This window comes from Scardinius erythrophthalmus, assembly GCF_964197995.2.
Source record: "Scardinius erythrophthalmus genome assembly, chromosome: 7".
NCBI lineage: Eukaryota > Metazoa > Chordata > Actinopteri > Cypriniformes > Leuciscidae > Scardinius > Scardinius erythrophthalmus.
The window spans coordinates 29,523,128-29,546,114 of NC_138227.1; the positions used below are offsets into that span (position 1 = coordinate 29,523,128).

A 22,987-nucleotide genomic window follows, 5' to 3' on the forward strand; every position below is an offset into this window, starting at 1 on the left:
CTATATATATACGTTTATACCATGGTCTGGGTGAATATTCGATTCTGATTGGCTGCAGGGTGTCCGTTAAAAAGTGATAATGTACACCTAAATAAACCGTCAGGCGTAACCAAGGAAACCAAGTTATTGTTTGTAACTTGTAACTTTAGATTTTGATTGTAAAACTAATTAAAATATAAACTAATGTTTTAAAAATGTGTTATTTGGCAAGTGACCATGGTATAAGCGGGTTAATGCCCTTCGAGGTGTCCATTGTCAGGTATCAATGGACTTCAGCGGAGGCAACCGTCCTCCGCTGCGCATCGGACGGTTCACGCCTCGCCGTCGTCCATTAATACCTGATAATGGACACCTCGTCGGGCATTAACCCTTACATATACGTAGTTCATCTGGTTAATTTCTTTTTATTTGGCTAGTAGAAGTTCTGAATGGCCGGTAAAATTTAGTAGCCAAATTGGCCGGTGAGCAAAAAAGTTAATTTCAAACCCTGATTACATTATATTAGTGTTTTAATGAAGATGCTAAAGAAAGGTGTTTATTTCGTTACGTAGTTGAAGCATTTGCTGAAGCGTATGCGTGTTACATATCCTTAAGTCTTGGTTGTGGCAAATAAAGTTGAAGAAGTCCTTGGAGTTTCCACAGTTATATACCACATCGTTCATCATTTTCAGTAAAGTGAGTAACATATCAAACGATCTGTAACAGATAAAGCGATAGTGACACATGGTGAAAACATTGTTCCTCACACTTGTGTGTTGTGGCATTACTGTAGGATCCAATATAGTCGTCACCGCATCATCTTTCATTTTCAGTCTCTCTGAAAATCCTGCATCGAACCGTCTTGTTTAAAATGAAGCTAACAAACGAACACTGTCTTGCTTTGTTAAAAATAAAGTTCATCCATGTTTGGGATCACAATGGAGGCAATGCAAAGACTGTTTTTCACAACTTGGCACTGCAAAACGTCAGAAGTTGCTGGAATAATCCCGTTTGCGTCTCTCTCTTATTTACTAGTATGACGTGCGCTGATATGTGGGCGGGGCTAAAGAAGCAATATGTCGAAGTAGGCGTTGATCTTTCGTCACACTATTACATCATACTTGGTTTCAATAAGAGCTGGGGTTTTTTTTTGTACTAACAAGGAAGTTTTGAGTTCTGAAACTTACAGGATATTTTATAGTACATGATTGACCTCTTAAAAGTCAAAATATCAAGGAAAATGTGATTTCTCAATTCATGACTCCTTTAAAAACCAGCTCATTCTACAATTGAGAACATTTACTGTAAGTTCAAAAAGTGATCAACCGTTTTTCTTAGTGTACTTTCATGGAAGTGTCTCTCTTTGTGCATCCATCCCGGTTTCAGAATACAATTTAATCACTTTCTGTCAGATATCTGACTGTAAAATAGTCTCTGACGGCACTGCGATTGATGTCTTATTGAAATCAGATTTGCATAAATGGATGGCCTTTTATCCACCTGTATGCACTGGCACAAAACCAGGTTGTGCCACAATCATTTCCATTTAGAGCGGTTTGACCGTTCCCACCGATGTCTTGAGGCTGAACAAGTTAAAGCTTTTTAAAGTTTATGAAGAAATAAACTTGTAAAGCACTTAAAGGCTTTAAACTGCACCTTATGTCACCTTTATTCTCCTATGAGAACTCTGATAAGGTTGTTTTTTTTTTAAATTACATACATTTTGGTGGCTAACCACAAGGCAAGTTACAACAGTGCCGTTCACTGTACGTTTTTTAAAGAGAAGGCTCAAATAATGTCAGTTATCACCAACCTTTCCAGTCATAAGAACACAGCCGGGTGTTAAAAAGGGCCGGTAGCTGTATCAGAGTGTTTGTTGTGTTTCAGTAACCCATTATCAAGAGAATCAACAGTTCATATTGTGCTCTTGTTTAGCTGCAGTATTCAATCAGAACAACATAAATCCGACTCACCCAGCTGGAAGGACGTGGCCTCGCTCTTGACCCCGGGACCGGCCCCGGTGCTGGCTGCCACCTCCACCCTGTACGTGACCCCTGCGACCAGGCCGGGAATCAGAAGCGAGTGTGTGGAACCGTCCACAGTGCGGTTAATGTGGTATCGGCTTTCGTTCCCAAGACACCAGATCTGAGGGAGGAAACGGGAAGAAAACGGGATGGGAGACAAGCGTTTAGCACTTAATAAAACATTATTTATGTTGAATAACAAGTCCGTTCTGAACAAGTGAACTTTTTTAAGTGATACTAAGACAGACTAACCAGTCAAAAGTCTTTAAAACTTTGAAATAACACAAATGGAAGTATAGGATTTTATCAAAGAACTCATTTAAAGCATTTAAGTCTTTTGAACAAAATAATTGTATGATCATGAGAAGAATACATTTAGTAAAGTGTGTCCAAACCCTTGTGTAAAATTATTATTATTTAATTTTATATTTTGTTTAAAAAACTAATTTCAAGCATTTAAAGAAGTCTTTAGAACAAAATATTTGTAATATCAAGAGAAGCATAAATTCACTCTGTTGAGTCCAAACCTTTGCGTAAAAATATTAGGTCTTTTATTCATTAATTTTTCTATTTTGTCTAAAAATAATAATTTCAAGCATTTAAAGAAGTCTTTAGAACAAAATATTTTTAATATAAAGAGAAGAATAAATTAAGTGTCCTACAGGTATGTGTACAATTATTATTATTATATTAATATTTGTGTCTAAAAACTAATCTCAAGCATTTAATCAAAATATCTGAAAAGCATCAATTCCAAACTGTTGTTTGTACAAACAGACAGATAACAGACAAATAACTTTCACTTCATGTTACATATAAATATCTCTCGTCTGAAAATGATGACCGCCCTTTACATAATACAAGTTTCCTCAAAGCTGTTAAGTCAATCAATTTGAATATTACCGTCAGTCAGGGTTGCCAAGTCTGCGATTTCCCTGCGGAATTAAGCTACATTTAAACTGTCGCCGTAGGTTGATTTAAAGGTTTGACATATTAGATATTTGACTGAAATGCTGAATTTGAGACGTGTCATGAAACGAGATTCACCACCTACAATAACACTCCCTATCTGTTGTACCGACATTCCGTCTGTTTTTCCCTGACATGAAAATGTAGGTTTTTTTTTTGTTTTCATTGCGCGCAGTGAACCCTGGTCTGTTTCCTCCTCTCGGGAAGCTCAGCCAGCCGTGCCGTCCAAATGAGCGTCAAAGTGTGTGCGCGACCCTGTGCGTGAGCAGAGCTTGGATCAGCCACCCTCACCCCTAACACAATCACAGGCCCGGCAGGGGTCCCATTCACCGGAGTGAAATGTGATATAGCCCCCTCTCTGACCGCCTAACTTCCATTATAGGGTCAGCGCACAGATCTACACTGAGCTCAACGGAATCACACATAGAAACAAAATGCTTTTTTCCATGTTTTTCCATGCTGACGTCCCTCTTCTCAGAAACGTTAACCAGATTTAGACATCCCCGAAGGCTTCGAAGGAAAAAAAAAAGTGGATTAAGTGCAAAAAGAGCGAAAGTGAGATAACGAGGAAGGACGTTCTGAGGGTTCTGAAGTTCTCCTGAGGCACAACGGGGCAGAAAAAAATAAGTGTACGAGAAAATTGATTAGTGAAAAATCCTCCTCCGCCCAATTTAACAAGCATGAAATTACTCACTACCTTCTCTTACACTGCCTGAGAACATTTACCTGGAAAATTAACTGGGACTGAACGACTCAAACCGAGCCTCTTCCCGTCAGCCGCGGTCTACGAACTAAACGCCACAAACCCATTCAAATCTGAGCGCCTGAGAGGAATATCATATGAGATGGGCTCTGTTATCTTGTTTGGACAAGTAAAGCACATAAAGACATGCAGAAAGAGAATCAAGGACGAGTATACACCTGGAGTATGCATTCCTGAGTATACACTAGGAAATTGTTCCCGCAATCATAATTGTATGTCTAGTCATATTGAAAAAGTACATACTAGCAAAGGGGGCACTAAAAGACACAAAGCGTCTACAAATAAAAATCTAATTTATAATTTTTTTAGGAAAAATAACGTATTTTGCCACATTAAGCAGTCAAATGGATATTTTGGTCAAAAAGACCATCAATAAAACAATTTAAAAATATATATATATTTTTATATATAGCAATATACACTTCATAGCAATATAATTATATACTGTATTATATATATATATATATATATATATATATATATATATATATATATATATATATATATATATATATGTGTGTGTGTGTGTGTGTAAACCTACAAATATATCAAAACATGCTTATAAGGGAATGTTTCAAGAAGTCCTCGCTGCAGCCTGAAGCACGATGACGTAGTTGGATCATGATCCAATACGTACTGAATGGGGATGGTTCGGATCATTTTGCTGACTCTCTTGTTCGATCTCGTTCATCAAAATGAATGAATCTTTTTTGAGTAATTTCGTTCATTTAAGGGGCTTTAAATGTTATAGCCTACTTTTAACTGGCAAATTCCCCGAACACATCCACCTACGCAATCTTGATAATATTCTGAATTAAGAAATCATTATAATGCAGTCAAAAATAATTTACAGGGAACATAAATAATTACTAAGAGTCGTTTGTTCATTTGTCACGTTCATGAACATAATTCGCATGCGCTGGTCTTAAGTGAGATGATGTTCTAACCTGTTTAGTAGCCTACTGATAAATAGTAATAAGTAGCCAAATTATTGATGAATAAGTAATTATTTAGATAAATGTGATGCTTTCCTAGTTTCTCTCTATACATGCAAAATAGTTAATTTTACAACATTTTAAATTTAATGCGTGTATACAGAACATTTTAAAATAAAGCCATTTTATTTTATTCAGGTCATATTTTCTGTTGAGTGAAAGCAAAAATGAGTCAAGTAATTGTCTTTGTAATTTTAAGAGGTAGGCCTACAATAGCCTACGGTCTGTAAACAACTTAAAATACCAGTAGGCTACACATTCGCAAACGCAAAACATAATAGCATCAAGAAACTAAATCTTGTCAGAAAAAAAGTGCTTAATGATATTTTGCCTGGTAAGAGTTCCTTCTTTAATGGCTATATTTTTCCACAGTGCTCTGTAAGGTCCCTTAAAATACGAAATCGTCGCGTACAAGTAAGATGATGTGTCCCGTATCAAATCAATAATGGACAGGATTTGTCCCGTATTTTTCATTAGACCCACACATAGTTGAATAAAATCATAAGGATTTTACAGTATGGATAATACTAATAGCAAATATAAAAATATCAATTTCACAATAGGGCTCATTGCATGATTGCATTTTAGCGTCTTTGTTTCTATAGCAACGGAGTTTTATACATACATCATGCCATGCCTACATAAAAAAATAAAAATAAAAAAACCTGAATTTAAGTTTAATATACAAACTGATCACATCAGTCAGATCACGCAGTTGTCACTCAAGTGATCATTTATATTTAACTTAAATTCATTTTTATTTTATTATTATTATTTGTAGGCTACAGACCAAAACGCACCACCGCGCATGCGCGTCCAGTACGTATTGGATCATGATCCAACTACGTCATCGTGCTACAGGCTGCAGCGAGGGGTGTCTCGAATGTTTTGGCACATTGTTATCCAGGATATGGAAAGTACCCTATATGAGCCTATACTCCCCCTGCATGAGCGCATCTGTCTGGCGAAGGTCGTGGTAACACTAGATGTTAACCACTAGATGGCAGCATGTCACAACAACTAAAAACCCCTCAAAGAAAATCAAACCAGTATCCACTAAACTCTCTCCATCCATTCATAAAACGAATGGACTGTGACCCAGTAAATATAATTTCCTCTTCCACTTCCTATTTCCTTCCTCTACTTCCATCCTTCACTCTTTTGTTTTTTCCCCCCACACTCTCTTTGTCTGCCTCTCTCATTGTCTGTTTCCTCCGGTTCGTACCTTATACTCCTGCACCAGGCCGTTCTGCTCCTCCTCTGGGGGCGGTTGCCAGGATACCAGGATCGTTGTGCCGTTGTCTCCACTTCCTGTTACGGTGACCCCCTGGGGAGCGGCGCTGGGCGCTGCGATAAGAGACACGAGCGGGATGTTACACACACCTTACAATATGCACGCGTGTCAATTATAACACCTTCAGTTATGCACATATTCAGGTACATGTGTGCATTTATAAACAAACATTATGTGTACATGCAAATGGACTATATGTCTCAGTGCAATAGCTTGTGTATATGTGTGTGTTCTCCGAAACACATGTAAGCACTCATTTTAATAGCACACACTCAGCGGTATTAGTGAACTTAAATAATGAGCGGCGACTGCCAAGCAACATGATTCGGGCGTCGCAGTGCCAGATGCCTACTTGAGCTCAGGGTGAACAGAATGTTGTCACTGTACTTCATGTAACTATTATCCACTTTATACAGACATCAATGTTAACAACAAAGCCCTGGAGTGAAACATTTGTTTTGCGTTTGCCGTCATTTCAATTTGTGTTTCAAACTAAAAAAAGCAGGCGCACAGACAGGAAAAGTTGGAGCAAACCGAACTCGCTGGCGTTCTCCAGAGCCTCAGACGGACACACCCTCAGAACAATTAGCACAGCAGTCGTTTGAGCTCTCGCTTTTTGGCTTCTCGTTGTTGGCTGCTTGGCTTTCCTGAAGCTTTTTAAACGGCCTGCTTTGCCCTCCCTCATGGGCCACAGACCACACGTTAACATAAATGAGAACTACTGAACACAGGCGAACGCCTTTCTTACTCTAGAGAGGACCGAATGTAGCCTGTTACATGTGATCGAAACAAACCCGCAGAAAGCCTTGAACGGACAAAAACTCACAAAATTATGCCAAAGTGCATTGAGTATCCTCATAAGAGCAGTCTTAAATGAGTTAAATGAAGTCTTAAAAAGAAAGTAGAGTTGTGAGAAAATAGGATGTGCATCAGGGGCCTCATTATAACCGTTGCGTACGCACAAAACAGGCCCTGAAAGAGGCGTACGCCACTTCCGACGTGATTGTGATTTATAAAAACAAACTTTACGGGAAAATTTGCGCACCTGCACGCAAACTCTGACCCATGCGTACGAACGCTTTGGAGATGGAGCAGTTTGGCGACACCAATGGTGAGATAGAGTTAAATGTCTTTTTTGATCACTTTTAGACAGAAAATCTAAAGAAAATTAAACTATACAGAAAAATAATACAAATATAATTTCACTCACCGAGCCTATCACTTGAAGCAAATATTCATCCCTTCTTAAATGTCCGCGCCAGCGACAAATAACAGTTTAAATAGTTTAAATCATTATTTTATTTATGTTTTACTTCTGATATAAACATTTAGATTAAATATGCCATTCAAATGAATGGAGTTAAACACTTAAACATGAAATCATTACTGAGAAGTTACAACATTTTTTATATTCAATCAATAGAAATATTTGTTGTGGATGCGATGTTTTTGAACACTTTTCCTCTGGCGTGCTGTGTTTAAATGTTTTAACCACAGAGATAATTGCTTATGATAATACCCGATTGTCTGAGAAAATAGTTTCGTGTAAATAATGCCCAAGGCCTATCTGTTTCAATTAAAAAATATAAATCAATTAAAAATACAATTCGGCCAGTGGAAATGAGTAAGAAAAACTTTCTCTGAAATGTATTTTATACACTATTTGATTTATGTACTCAAAAACAAGGCAAGGATAGGCAACCACTTGATTTTTATTAATGTAATGTGTCTTGTACTGTTAAACGTTATCACGTGGATGAATAATCATATGCAAATGATATGCAGATGAGGATCTGCAAAGTAAAACTAGGCGTTGTAAGCTCCATATATGGTTATTTCGGGGTGGAGACGCATGTGCGCACAATCTTCCGCTGACTGGGATTTATAAAGTGAATTCTGCGCAGGTTCTGGCGTACGAACGGTTTTATAAGTCTGAATTTTGTTTGCGTACGCCTTTTTTGGCTTTCGGGCGCACGTACACTTTTAGTAAGGTTCCTACGCACAGTTTTATAAATGAGACCCCAGATCCGTGTCATGTGCTTTCGGACCTTAAAGTGACAGCAGCCTAATAAACTTGCTGCTGTCTGTCATTAACGATAAAAAAAAGAAAAGTAAATCACTCACTGCTCTTGACTGATTAACTTTCGTATTCGAATAAAATGAATCTGTATTTAATCTATAATATATGCAGTGAAGACTGTGAAGTGTTTGATAACTTTACTCAATTTCAATATATTTCCTACACGTTATATCAAATATTTAAAATATACCGTCTTAATGTTGTTTCTATATTAAATTGGAGATTAAGTGTGAAAGTATTACAATATAAAAATGTATTAAAACATTAATGTTAGGTGCAATTAATCGCGATTGATAACAGAAAAATGTCGATTGACAGCACTAATATATATATATATATATATATATATATATAGAGAGAGAGAGAGAGAGAGAGAGAGAGAGAGAGAGAGAGAGAGAGAGAGAGAGAGAGAGAGAGAGAGAGAGAGAGAGAGAGAGAGAGAGAGAGAGAGAGAGAGAGAGAGAGAGAGAGAGAGAGAGAGAGCATTAAAAAAATATAAAAAATTTGTCTGAAACCCAAATATTCAAACATGCAAGGCAGCAAATCCCATTCATTTGTCATCACATGAGAAAGGAATGGTGGGACATTACGCTTTAAAGCACACAGAGCACACGGCCAGATGGGCGGAAAGCTCTGCTCACCTTCCTCGAGGGTCTTGCCCACTTTGATGTCGCTGTCGGTGCCTTGGAACTCGTTGAAGAAAGGTCGAACTTTGAACTCATAGGTCACGCCCTTCTTGAGCTGGGTGACGACTGCGCTGTGCTCCCCCAGGGTTCGAACCTCAAACATGGCCCATTCCACACGCTGCTGAGCGCCCTCTGGGGACGGCCGGTACATCACCTTATAGCCCTGGATGTACTGAGACTGCTGCTCCACCTACAGGAAAGAACATGGCCAAATGAAGCATTACTCAGGAATAGGACACTAGGAAGCTGTAAAGAAAGCAAGGTTTTAGTTTTTGTGTTAAGTTAGCAAAACTATGCTTTATTATCAGACATATTTATCATTTTAATTTATGTACTATTACTTTGGTTGCAATTACTTATGAAGATGAATATATACTGTATTTTCCAGAAAATATTCATCTTCATAAGTGTGAAGATAAAATGTGCTGACTTGCTGGTAGTTCAAATTTGCTTAAATAAATTTGTTTAGGCGTTTATTATAAATATTGTCTGTAATGCATACCACTTTATATTTATGTTATGTTCTGAATACCATTATATTGAAATCATTTTTTGTGGAGTTAAACATTTATAGGTTTAATTTGCAAAAATGAAAATTGAAGATACAGATTTTGAGCTTCTAACTTTTTATGTGAAGGGATTTTGGTAACACTTTACAATAAGGTTCATCAGTTAACAACCTCAGTTAACAAACTAAGACTGAACAATACTTAGTTAATATTAATTTCAACATTTGTATTGTATTTGTTAACGTTAGTTAATGCACTGTGTACTAACATGAACAAACAATGAACAGCTGTATTTTTATTAACTAATATTAACAAAGATGAATAAATAAATACTGTAACAAATGTATTGCTTATTGTTAGTTCATGTTAGTAAATACATTCCCTAATATTAACTAATGAACCTTATTGTAAAGCGTTGTTTTATATGTGATTTTTAAGTGATTTTTATATCAGAGGACTGGGATCAGTCCATATGGCTGTGGAGGGGGGAGAATTGAACACGCTTGTAAAGATTTTAATCAATTCTTGATCCGCCCCAATAAAAGCAGATGTCGTTTCAGCTGTTTTTGATTAAATACGTATAAAGTGCAAACAACACAACATGTTAAGAAGGAAACATGCTGGGAATATTTCTGTTTGTGTGTGCACGTGTTAGTGTGGTGAAAGTCTGGACGGATTTAACCTCAACATCAGAGCTGTTTGAACAAAGATTCATTTGTTCACTGCCACTAAATGTGTGAAATTTATGATTAAAATCAGATAAAAGGCTATTTGCCAGTGGGTTAAGAAAAATAAACGTAAACTTTCCAGTTACTTGGTTACTAAATTAGTAACTTGTACGTAGGTTACTTTTTCAGGGAGTAATGCAATAATGTAACGCATTAAAAGTAACTTTCCCCAACACTGGTTTTGACTAAACAACATTTTAATTTTTGTGTGAACTGTCCTTTAAATGAAAATGTGGCGGCACTTACAGTCCACTGGACTCTGACGGAGGACGATGAGAGAATTGTGGGATTGTGGAGGTGAATGACAACATCTCCTAGTTCCCTCTGGATCTGGCCATGGTCCACTCCTTGGCTGGTTGGTGGGATGTCTATTCACATAAACACAAACCACACAAAAAAATATGTAATACATGCATATACGTTTCTAAACACAAGCATATATGCATATCAACCCCCCCAGAATACACAGAACAGCGATAAATAAATGTAAATATTTAAAACAGATGACATGATACTTGTCTGTGAGGTCAAAGGTGAACTGACCTTGTGTTTTGACCGCGTCGCTGATGGGGCTGGGGTCGCTCAGGCCGTACGCATTGGCCGCTCTCACCAGGAACAGGTAGACGGCGCTGGGCTTCAGATTCTTCAGGACGAAGCTCTCAGTCTTCACGTGATCCGCGAGCGTCTGCCAGCTGCTACCCGCCGCATGGCTGCCGTCCATACACACATCAAACATGAGTATTTATACTGCAAATTACTGCAGCCCAAACTTTATATCGAAATTTTGTTAGTATAAACATTATACCAAACAATGAGGTTACCGCGAAATGCCAGGCTTATAGGAAAATGTGGACATGGGTATGATTATTTATGACATGCCACAGCAAATGGACTTGGTATTTACAGATCCCCCATTAGCTTGTGAACTGTATTTACAAACGTTGTAAAACACACGCTTGTACAACCAAACCAACCAATGACAAATAAGTATACAGTCAAAACTGATGATGCCACCTGAAGGCCTCTATCACATAAGAGGTGGGCGTGGCTCCAGTGTTCAGGTTGGGCTTCCAGGACAGAGACACCGAGGTGCGGCTGACGTCTGTGACCTCTGGTTTGGAAGGGGCGCTGGGGATGAGGTTTGGATCTGTGGGTCGGCCAGGCTGAACCGGAGAGCCGAACTCTGAAACAAAGACACATACACACACATAAGCACACCATCCTGTGCAACTGCTCTGGATTACACCCAAAAACAGGTTCATATATATACACACACTGATGAGCCAAAACATTATGACCAGTCAGAGATGAAGCGAATATCGTTGATCATCTCCTAACAAGGCCACGTATTAAGGTCTGTGTAGCTTAGAGAACTGGAACAACATTTATGGAGGTTTATGCTTAAAAAAAAGAAAGAAAAATATTTGCCAATAGGGTAAATAAATTAGTTTTCCCTTTGAATTACATTTCTTTTTCCTCACCCATTAGCATACAAATGTATCCTGCTTTAAATATGTTCAGTTATTTATAATATTTTGAAAAAAAAAAAATAATAATTATTCCAGTATTTTTGTCTTGTCCTATATAAATTTTATATAGGACAAGACAAAAATACTGGAATAAATTTTTTATTTTTTTTCAGTGCAGCGGCTCAAATTTGCATCAAGAAACAATAGCCCCTTTCACACAGCAATCCCGGTAAATTACCGTAAAATTGCCAGAACGACTTAAATACCGGTAAATTCAAAAATGTGCGGTTCACACAAGCAACAGCGTTCTGACTTTTTACCGGTAACAGACCATTCACACATCAGTTCCAAAATACCGGTAAATGATGCTCAGAGTATATAAAAAATACTCTGTGATGATGTCATTAACCGTTGTTGACAAATCTCTTCATCCGCCCGGACGAGGAGAAACGCTTTAGTTTCGGTATCACTCCAATTTGAAGAGATTTGTAAACAGTGCTGAGAAAACGCGTCATCAGCGTCAAAATTGTATTAATGGCCCAGAGCTGTTGCTCTTTCAACGGCTTCTGATTGGCTCAAATCACTTCTTACGTCAGCGCGTTCTGACCTCGTATGTGCAAAATACTTACGCATTCTGCGTTCACACAGCGCATATACCGGTAATTCACTGGTAATGTTAAAACTTCCCTTACTGGTAAATTGCTGGAACCAATTTACCGGTATATTAGAAAAGGTCCTGTTTACAAAAGGTAATTTACCAGTAAAGACTGTATGTGTGAAAGGGGCTAATGAAAACCATTTACAGCTGGACGAAGGTTTAATTTCAAACTCAATTTTAGACTTAATTTCCTGTCGCTGGTGTCTCAGTGCTTCCCGCTCTATTGTCTGTTATCTTGCAGTCTGTCTGTCGGCCGTACCTTGCACCTCCAGGTAAGCCTTCCACGATGCCTCTCCGCTGGGGGTGGACGCGGTGCAGGTGTACGTGCCAGTGTCTCCCAGCTGAAAGAAGAAAAAATACATTTATAATGCTTTTCCTACATTCAACTCAAAAATAACACTTAGTTTGAAGCTATAGTTTCATTTCAAACAAAATACAATATGACGCGTACCTCATTGAGACTATTCAATGTATCGTTTTTATATTGAAGATTTTTTGCTTGCTTATTTGCAATACGTTGCTAAAATGTTAAAATGACGGTCAGAAGATTTTCACAATATTTACAATTTAGAATGTATGGAAAGCTACTTTTTAGATGATTATTAGATGGTTGTAAAAAAATATATTAGTTAAAGGTCATGTGTGTGGTTTCTGCTCCGCTAGCATTTGGAAATAAAATTAGATATATAAAATAATCAGCTTTGTAGTATTCCTCATATTCAATAAAATAAAATTTCCCTCCCTTGCCTTTATTTCTAAAATAAATGTAAAAAAAATCAATCACTTTAAAATGAATCACTTTGTATTTGTAAGTCTGCACAAATTAATGAACATGGAATAAAATAAAAATAAAAAATAAACATTTATGCATGTAGCTAAGCTACAAATGGTTTGGTAATATGAATGTAAATTATCTACCATGCTACTAAAATGCATTAAATTAAAAACTGAGAGACAGAAAGACAGGATGAGACAGAGCGAGACAGAAATAATAAATGAATAATTTAAATAAATATGTGGTTAATTGAAGGACATATCAGGTAATAAAAAATATATATATATATATTTTAACAAAAACTGTTGAGAGAAAATAGACAGACATATAAGAACATCAACATGTATGTTCCTTTCTTACAGCGCTTTCTTATAAAATAATGACAATAACAGTGTTTGAATGATGTAGTGTTGGTGTATGCTAATATCTTAAGGAAAAGGACACATTCAAAACCACGTCAGCCGATCTGTCAGTCAGTTTACACAAAGTCGGCAGAAATAGATAGTCTATCTTGAGCTACTGGTGTGCGTGTGTTCGCTTAATGACATGTTCATTAATGCGAACCGCCCGAAGCGCAACAGATAGAGATGCATCTCCTCGTTTCGCTTTATCTCTCCTCTATTCTTTAAAAGAAGCGAGCGTCTTCAAGTGAGACATCTACGTTAATTAATGTCGCATTCTGACAGCCTACACTGCGGGGACCTTTGACCCCTGTGCAGGGGAAACCTGGGTGCTCGTGTGTGTGTGTGTGTGCGCTGTGACAGGAAACGCTCCCCTCCCCCTCGCTCACGTTCGGAGGGTGTGTGTAACTCCACGCGGCTGACGGGGGGTGACAGCGGGAGTGTGTGTTCGCACATCAAAACCTGCAGGCTGACTGACGGCTCTCTGAACACTGGCCGTCTGTGCCTGAGATGATGTTTGTGCTGTAGTGAGGGATGAAAGGAAGTCTTGTGGAGTACTGCACACATGCATGTCTATGTTCACTCACACATCATGTACAGAAGTGCAAACCTTCAAAGATGCAACAATATTATGCCTGCTTTGCAATCATTATACAATTTTGATAATTAAAAGGTACACTATGTAACTTCTGGCCCTCTAACGGTTAAAAACAATGCATGCATTTTGTAGAAGAACATTGTTTTGGTTGTGCTTTGGCTTTCTGTGACTGTGCGGATGAATATGGTTATCCTACTGCTCATAAAACATTCACTACTAGGCTATAACCAGTGTAGATGGAAAGAATCTCAAGCTGACTAGCTGAACACATTACTGTAGCTTTACCCATTAATAGACGAGGTACTTTCGTGAAAATAAATTCCAGCACAGTGCTACAACAACCATAATGAAATGACTCTTCACAATAGATCATGCTTTACAATCAACTCTTTTAGAGAGCTACATATGGTAATTTATCTGTTCAATAAAATACCTTCCTCACCTGTTGAGTAATAAAAACGCCTTCTATGTGTCGCTTTTATGACATTTCAAATCTCCAAAAAGCCAAGTTAATGTTGATTCTTGTTTTATTACGAGCTCTGTCGCGTTCTCTTTTTGCCAGCAGACTCTCCTCTGTTCGGCCTTTGTTTAAAACGGGTGATTCCCCGGAGGTTTGAGATTTATCTGCTCCATATCAACCTTTCTCGCTCGCGACAACTAACCTCTGCCACTTCCACAGATCCACGTCAAAGTAGCCGGAGCAACTTTTCTCTATTTACGGATATGATGAGACACGCACGCACGAGTGACGTGTACGCAATAACCCACGAAAACCATCGCGACAGGACTAAAATATAAATACATAACAGGCTTATCATAGTGAATCATGGTAAGACAAAAACACGTCTTGGAAGATTGATGATGTATTGACTCCTTTAAATTTAGTTAATTAAAAAAAAAAAAAAAAGTTACATAGTGTACCTTTAAGGATGTTTAATCATATATCAATATAGCTATACATTGCATCAATCATTTTAGACCCTTCTATCTGTATTTTATATTTATTTACAGAGAGGTGCAAAAGTATGAGGCCACACTGAAAATATGGGATTCAAAATGTATTTTAAAACTGGAAATAAACAAAGATTTAAGAAAAAAATGCTACAAATAAAAAAAAAAATTGTAGTCTGTTTTTTTTTTTTTTATAAAAAATATCTAAACATCATTAAAACAAGATCAATGTACTGGAGAAGCAATATGCCAAATGAAATATGATGTACTATATGAAATATTAATGAGATTTTGTTTTCAGAAAAATTAGTAAGTTGAATGCTTAAAATGAAAAATATCAAATGCTAATAGGGTAAAACAATACACTTGTTTTCCCTCTGAATTAGTTTTTGTTGTTTTTTATTCAAATGAAAAGTAAAATAAAATAAAATTATCTGTACTACTTATTCTCTGTAATGAACTTTAATAAACAAATTGGCTAATAAAAAGTCACATTTTTATCATGATAATCATTCTGTGGGAATGTGGGCCCTTGCAAATAGTTTATTTGCAACAAACTTGCAGCGAATATGCGGCAAATCTGCGGCAATGTTACCCAAACATGTGCAAAAATAATATTTTATAAGGGAAGCTGTGATTTTTGATTCTGTCAGTGAAACCTGCAGTGCTGTCTGAGGCATTCTGAATAAATCAGCTAACGGCTCAAAAGAAAAAAATCTGCTAACTTCAGCTCAGAGAGAAGCAGCAGTTAACCGCATCCAATAAACCATCACGCCGCATTCAGAAACCTCCATGAATAAAATATTAATAAAAGTAAAAAAGAGAGGCGCTGAGTCTGAGACGAGCGGCACAACACAACCGCTCACAATTCCCTGTAAATAGTTGTTCTGTGTGGTGTGTTTGGAATGGAAAATTCCATAAAAATCTGTTACTAAGGAAAACCGAACAAGGGAAACAGTACTTTACGAGAACAAGTTGGTTTGGTGCACCAAACGAACACATGCTCAAACCTCCATACGTGAGCGTTTTTAATGCATCAAAAGGGTCAGAGAGGAGTTACAAAACTATAAATCCATGAAAGGAAAGAGTTCTCGTGAACCGGAGTCACGTCCCCTGTTACTGTACATTAATCTGCATGATAAATATGTCAGGCTTTGATGTAGTTCTGACCCCTCAGAGCCACCGTACCTTAGCGTAACGGATCTGCAGGGCTCCCGTGTCGAGTTGTTTGAGTCGAGAATCATGGGTGGACACCAGGACCCCGTCTTTCCTCCACAGGATGGTGGGAGACGGCGTGCCGGTGGCTTGGCATCCCAAGACCACCGTCCCGTCCACAGCCACGGTCTGGTTGGTGGGACCTTGGCGGACGATGGGGGGAGGTCTGTCTGAGATCACTGGGAAAGAAAGAGGGAGAGAGACACACACCCTCAGAAACCAATCACTGCCGACTGTTATAGTATGAAAGTATAAAAACAGTAACAAAATAATAGTATTTCTAATGTTCATTCATATTAAAATAAAATAAATCAGCTTTGTAGTATTATATTACGCATTACATATTACATATTATATTAGTATTCCTCATAATCATTAAAAAATACGAAAATATTTTTTTCTCTTTCTTATTTTTTTTCTTTTCCTTGCCTTTTTTTCTAAAAAAAAATGAAATAATTATAATAAAATCATGATAAAATCAATCACATCTTTGTTGTATTTTTAAGTCTTTTGGATAAAAGCATCTGCTACATGAAAATGAAAATAAAAATAAAAAAATAATTAAATACAAATTTATACAAATAAAATAAAATAAAAATTATAATATATGTGACCCTGGATCACAAAACCAGTCTTATGTTGCATGGGTATATTTGTGGCAAAAGCCAACAAAACATTGTATGGGTCAAAATTATAGATTTTTCTTTTATGCCAAAAATCATTAGGATATTAAGTAAAGATCATGTTCCATGAAGATATTTTGTAAATTTCCTACCGTAAATATATAAAACATTTATTTTTGTGAATGGATGCAGCACTATCGGCAACATAAATGGACAACTTTAAAGGCGATTTTCTCAATATTTCGATTTTTTTGCACCCTCAGATTCCAGATCCTCGGCAAAATATTGTCCTACCCTAACAAACCATACATCAATGGAAAGATTATGTATTCAGCTTTCAGATGATGTATAAATCTCAATTTAAAAAAAAAATACACATAAGACTGGTTTTGTGGTCCAGGGTCATATATATATATATATATATATATATATATATATATATATATATATATATATATATATATATATATATATATATATAATTAATTAAAATGTATGCATGTAGCTAAGCTACAAATGGTTTGGCAATATAAATGTAAATTATCTATCATGCCACTAAAATGCATTAAACTAAAAGACGAGAGACAGAAAGACAGGGTGAGACAAAGAGAAAAAGAGTCTCATTTGACGACAGAGTCTTAAAGCTGTCCCAGACCTACTAATATCATTATAATAACTATAATGAAACACAACTGTACTCCAAACCAAAATCCAAAATACATCCTTCCACATTTTCTAAGAGCCACAGAAGCGAGTGCGTGTACGGTCAGAGGTAAAGAGAACGAAGAACGCAAATAAAAATAAATGTAACCAAGGAAAAAGAGCATGCGAGTGTGGAATGTCTGGCAGCAAACGAGCTGAGTACATGTTTTAAGAACGAGAGAGAGAGAGAGAGAGAGAGAGAGAGAGAGAGAGAGAGAGAGAGAGAGAGAGAGAGAGAATAGAGATGGAATCCAATTTTCTCAACTGGAAGCAATTTTCTAATCAGTCAACAGCAGTAGCAGAATGAAGCCAAACTAGAGACGAGCAATTAATACCGGCAGCATTTCAACAGCACTAAATCTCCCTCACACACACCAGCCATCATCACCACACTAAAACACACCACGTCTATTAAAATCACCCCCCGCGTGTCCTCTCCTCTCTCACCGAGGACCCGAGCCGTCTGATAAATGCTGCGATGTTTACGTCCATTTGATTGTGTTTCACAATGCCAGAAGCATTACCGCCATTTACACGGCTGCCATTTGCATAAACGCCACTACAGCGCGTTTTCAAAGCCGTACAACACTTTCGTAAGGACCATCAAAGGCATGAGTTATGTATCAGATGACACGCTCGCACATGCATGGTTGTGTCCTCGTGTCGACGCTGTTGTAATTACTGAATCATCATGGCGGTGACCTGTTATTACTATCCATGCCCGCAGTAAAAGCGAGGCCAGAGAGCAGATTGGTCCTAAAATAACTGTTATTATTCTTTCTTCACTTCACTCTCCTTCTTTTTGTCTTGCTTTGGTGTTTTCTTTATAGACAGGCACTCACTGAACTGACACTATTCTGTTGAAGTGTCTTATTGACTATTTGAGGATATAAAGTAATCAATGTTGGGGTAATGCATTTCTTATAAAATGTTGTTATTTGCGACACAAGCTGATTGGTTCCAGTCGCATCTGCAGCCAATGAGCTTGCTGCTCAACATTTAGATAGCTGGTTAGCGCTCACTATAGCAGTTTGAAGCGCGCTTTCAGATTGACTCAGAAACCCTCCCCCTTCCCCAGCTCCACCTGTATAAATCTGCTATTATATGGTTCTTTTTAATGAATCGGTCAAAAAGATTCATGAACAACATATTTTGGTCGGTGAATCGTTCAGAGGCATTACTGAATTCACAACTGACATCCTTTATCACACATATCATGTATGATATTTACAAAAGAGAATGTTACAATTTTAAAAATGAGTCAGATTAGTTACGAAAAGAAAAAGTGCCAGGCGAATTTAACACTCCTCATGCTGGATTGTGCTGAAATAATCAATCTGTTAAAGCATTTGTCATGGCTACACAAAACTAACAGCCAGAAATCTGAGAAGTGAAGGATAAATCTGTGTTTATCCTCATAACGACCTTATGGAAACAGCTCAAATGGGTTTTACAAATAAATCTGTAAGCAATATAATGAGTAATGCATTTACAGTGCAAAACTGAGCAATTAATATATTGCAATCAGAATAAAAATAAAGAAATAAAATAAAAGATATTTTTAAATAAAATAAATAAATAAGTAAGTAAGTAAGTAAGTAATTAAGTAAGTAAGTAAGTAAGTAAGTAAGTAAGTAAAGTAAGTAATTAAGTAAGTAAGTAAGTAATTAAGTAAGTAAGTAAGTAAAGAAAAGTAAGTAAGTAAGTAATTAAGTAAGTAAGTAAGTAATTAAGTAAGTAAGTAAGTAATTAAGTAAGTAAGTAAGTAAGTAAAGTAAAGTAAGTAAGTAATTAAGTAAGTAAGTAAGTAAGTAAGTAAGTAAAGTAAGTAAGTAAAGTAAGTAAGTAAGTAAAGTAAGTAATTAAGTAAGTAATTAATTAAGTAAGTAAGTAAAGTAAGTAAGTAAGTAAGTAATTAAGTAAGTAAGTAAGTAAGTAAGTAATTAAGTAATTAATTAAGTAAGTAAGTAAGTAAAGTTAAGTAAGTAAGTAAGTAATTAAGTAAGTAAGTAAGTAAGTAATTAAGTAAGTAAGTAAGTAAGTAAGTAATTAAGTAAGTAAGTAATTAAGTAAGTAAGTAAGTAAGTAAGTAAGTAAGTAAGTAAGTAAGTAATTAAGTAAGTAAGTAAGTAAGTAATTAAGTAAGTAAGTAAGTAATTAAGTAAGTAAGTAAGTAAGTAAGTAAGTAAGTAAGTAATTAAGTAAGTAAGTAAGTAATTAAGTAAGTAAGTAAGTAAGTAAGTAAGTAAGTAATTAAATAAGTAAGTAAGTAAGTAAGTAATTAAGTAAGTAAGTAAGTAAGTAAGTAAAGTAAGTAAGTAATTAAGTAAGTAAGTAAGTAAGTAATTAAGTAAGTAAGTAAGTAAGTAAGTAAGTAATTAAATAAGTAAGTAAGTAAGTAAGTAATTAAGTAAGTAAGTAATTAAGTAAGTAAGTAATTAAGTAAGTAAGTAAGTAAGTAAGTAAAGTAAAGTAAGTAAGTAAGTAATTAAGTAAGTAAGTAAGTAATTAAGTAAGTAAGTAAGTAAAGTAAAGAAAAGTAAAGTAAGTAATTAAGTAAGTGAGTAAGTAAGTAATTAAGTAAGTAAGTAAGTAAGTAAAGTAAGTAATTAAGTAAGTAAGTAAGCAAGTAAGTAAGTAAGTAAGTAATTAAGTAAGTAAGTAAGTAAGTAATCAAGTAAGTAAGTAAGTAAGTAAGTAAGTAAGTAAGTAAGTAAGTAAAGTAAGTAAGTAAGTAAGTAAGTAAGTAAGTAAGTAAGTAAGTAAGTAAGTAAGTAATTAAGTAAGTAAGTAAGTAAGTAAGTAAGTAAAGTAAAGTAAAGTAAAGTAAAGTAAAGTAAAATATAGTAAAATAAAATAAAACAAAAAACTTTTTGGGACTAACTTTCCCAAAACTAAGGAGCAAAAATGAAATCTATCTTTGCGTTTACCGTCTGTAACCTCCAGCAGGGCTTTGGTGATCACACTGCCAGCGATGTTCAGAGCCTGACAGCTGTAGTAGCCTCCGTCCGAACGCTCCACCGCCGTGATGGTCAGATCGCCCGTCTGAGAGACAGAGAACCGACTGGAGGGAGGAGGAGGTTGAGAGGAGAACAGGAGGTTCTGGAGAAGGGGAAAAGGAAAAGATGTATGAACAGAGGTAGAATTTGATAACAAAAATAGAACAAAATAAGTTCTCTTACGAGAGGTTCTCTCGTATTGCGTAAGTAGCTTACGCATCGGGAAAGTCTTCTTTCTTCGAGATCTGAAGCCAAAAAATTATCCTTAATTTTGTATTCATTGTCAACGCAGTGCAGCAGCCGACAGACCTAGGCAGGCTGTATAAGCGTGCTCATTGGCTGCTCGGCTGCAACTGCTTAAGCCTATCGGTGAGCGCTATGAACGCGGCAACCAATGAGGGCGCTTCGCGCCCTCCGCGCCCTTCTAACCGTCAGAATGGGCGTGGCCAGCGTGTATATATTCAGCGCTCACAGGCTAAAATTCTGATTTTCTTGTCTTCAGCGACGCTCTTCGCATCGCTGGATCTTGAGAGCCGCCGCCGTTGAAACCAGCGACCAGCAAGCTTAGGACAGCGCCTGAGGAAGCCGGCCGTCTTCGCCGCCTTCAGCCATCCGTGCCTGCTACGCTATCCGGCGACATATCCTTTACATTATTACTGTTTCTGTGTGTACTCTAAAAGAGCACGAGGCGTTTTTGTAAAAACGCCTCGTTTTTGCGGCTCGTGCCGCGCCCCGCTCAGCAACAGAGACCGCCACCTCTCTGCGCTCTCCGACTGGGCCGCGGGCACGCCGCCACCGCACTCTCCGAGTTCGAAGAGCTTTCAATGTCGACCCTGCGGGCTCGACTTGAAGCTTTCGACCAAGCTGTCGCTCCGCCTGTCCCTGCCGGGCCGCGCAATAAGAAGCGCCGCTCGCAGCGACCACCGGAGACTGTTGTGACTGAGGAGCTCGCCGGAACCTCTCCCTCGAGCTCTCTCTCGCCCTCTCCCTCCCGGCCGCTCAACCGCCGGCTCTGCCCGCGCCGCCGCCGCGTCAGGAGATGAGGTGAATGTGATAGATACCCGTACTCTCCCTCTGTTCGAGCCGTGCAATACGCCGCTCACAAGGGATGGCAGAAGCGGACGGTCTCGGAGCGAGTTTCCTCTCCCTCTGTTCGAGCCGCGCAAACTGAGCCGCTCACGAGGGATGGCAGAAGCGGACGGTCTCGGAGCGAGTTTCCTCTCCCTCTGTTCGAGCCGTGCAATACGCCGCTCACAAGGGATGGCAGAAGCGGACGGTCTCGGAGCGAGTTTCCTCTCCCTCTGTTCGAGCCGTGCAATACGCCGCTCACGAGGGATGGCAGGAGCGGACGGTCTCGGAGCGAGTTTCCTCTCCCTCTGTTCGAGCCGCGCAAACTGCGCCGCTCACAAGGGATGGCAGGAGCGGACGGTCTGAGCTTTCTTTACGTTACAAGAAAGCTATCCGTCCTCGCGCGTCACTGGTGAAAGGGGAACAGAGTGTTTTCGTCCCACCGTGGCCTGGACTATAACCTCCATCCTAACACATTTCTCAGTCCCCTCTTAAGTTCAGGCGACTGGAATTGTTACTATTGCAGTATACGAGCCTGTTATAAATACACGCTCGCCTGCAGGCAAACGCTGTCACAAGACATGATGACGCTAACCGCGTACTAATGTATTCTCCCCTGTGGCTCAGTGGCGGAATCCTAGACTGTCAAGCTAGAGACCCGGGTTCGATCCCCGCTCTCGCGGCAGTTAAAGTTTATGCTGTTCGCTTCTCCGAGCTCGCGGCCAGTTTTTCTTACATACAGAAAACAAGCCCGCTCTCTCCCTCGTTGGGCCGTGCAGATTGCGCTGTTCAAGGGATGACAAAGCGGACGGTCACGAGCAGCGTTCAGCGTGCGCGCCTCACTCACCGGCGAAAAGAGAAGAGAGTGTGTTAGTCTCGCTACGGCTGGACAACCGCCAATCCTCACACATTTCTCAGTCCCCTCTTAAGTTCAGGCGACTGGAAATATTACTATTGCAGTAAACGAGCCTGTTTTAAACACACGCTCGCCTGCAAACGAACGCCGACGCGACACAAGAGGTCAATGCTCTTTATATGCTCGCGCTAACTGAAAGCCTATGTGATTCCCCTGTGGCTCAGTGGCAGAATCATACGCTTTCATGCAAGAGACCCGCGTTCGATCCCAGCTCTCGGGGAAAATAAAATTTTATGCTGCTTGCTTCTCCGAGCTCGCGGCCAGTCTTTCTTACTTACAGAAAGCGAACCCGCCCCTCGCACCACACCTTCTCAGGGTGCTCGAGTATTTTTTGAGCGTCTAAACACGAGAGAAGAAAAGACGTTTAAATCCCGCAGCCCTGCGGCTGGACCACCGTCGAAGCTTAACGCTCTGTCAGTCCCCGTTGCCACGGCTACTGCAGCTGTTTACCCCGCAGTCAACGAGCCGGTATCTACTCGCTCGCCTGCGCGCATCCGCCGTTCTCACGGCAACCCAGAAAATGTCAAAAGAGCATAATGTCTGGTTGCACGGCTGACGCCGTATGTGTTTCTAGTACAGTGAATG

At 38.4% G+C, this 22,987-nt stretch overlaps 1 protein-coding gene across 3 annotated transcripts in view; it reads right to left on the reverse strand.

Moving 5' to 3' along the window:
• robo1 (roundabout, axon guidance receptor, homolog 1) overlaps positions 1 to 22,987 on the reverse strand; it is a 178,162-nt gene that overhangs the window by 22,412 nt on the left and 132,763 nt on the right. For all 3 annotated transcript variants that reach the window (XM_081370602.1, XM_081370601.1, XM_081370603.1), the window contains 9 exons: positions 20,350 to 20,521; positions 16,068 to 16,273; positions 12,414 to 12,495; positions 11,042 to 11,210; positions 10,571 to 10,737; positions 10,274 to 10,395; positions 8,746 to 8,980; positions 5,956 to 6,077; positions 1,953 to 2,124 (listed from right to left, as the gene is read on the reverse strand). In XM_081370602.1, the coding sequence (XP_081226728.1) occupies positions 1,953 to 2,124; positions 5,956 to 6,077; positions 8,746 to 8,980; positions 10,274 to 10,395; positions 10,571 to 10,737; positions 11,042 to 11,210; positions 12,414 to 12,495; positions 16,068 to 16,273; positions 20,350 to 20,521 (1,447 nt within the window). The remainder of the gene's footprint in view (positions 1 to 1,952; positions 2,125 to 5,955; positions 6,078 to 8,745; positions 8,981 to 10,273; positions 10,396 to 10,570; positions 10,738 to 11,041; positions 11,211 to 12,413; positions 12,496 to 16,067; positions 16,274 to 20,349; positions 20,522 to 22,987) is intronic.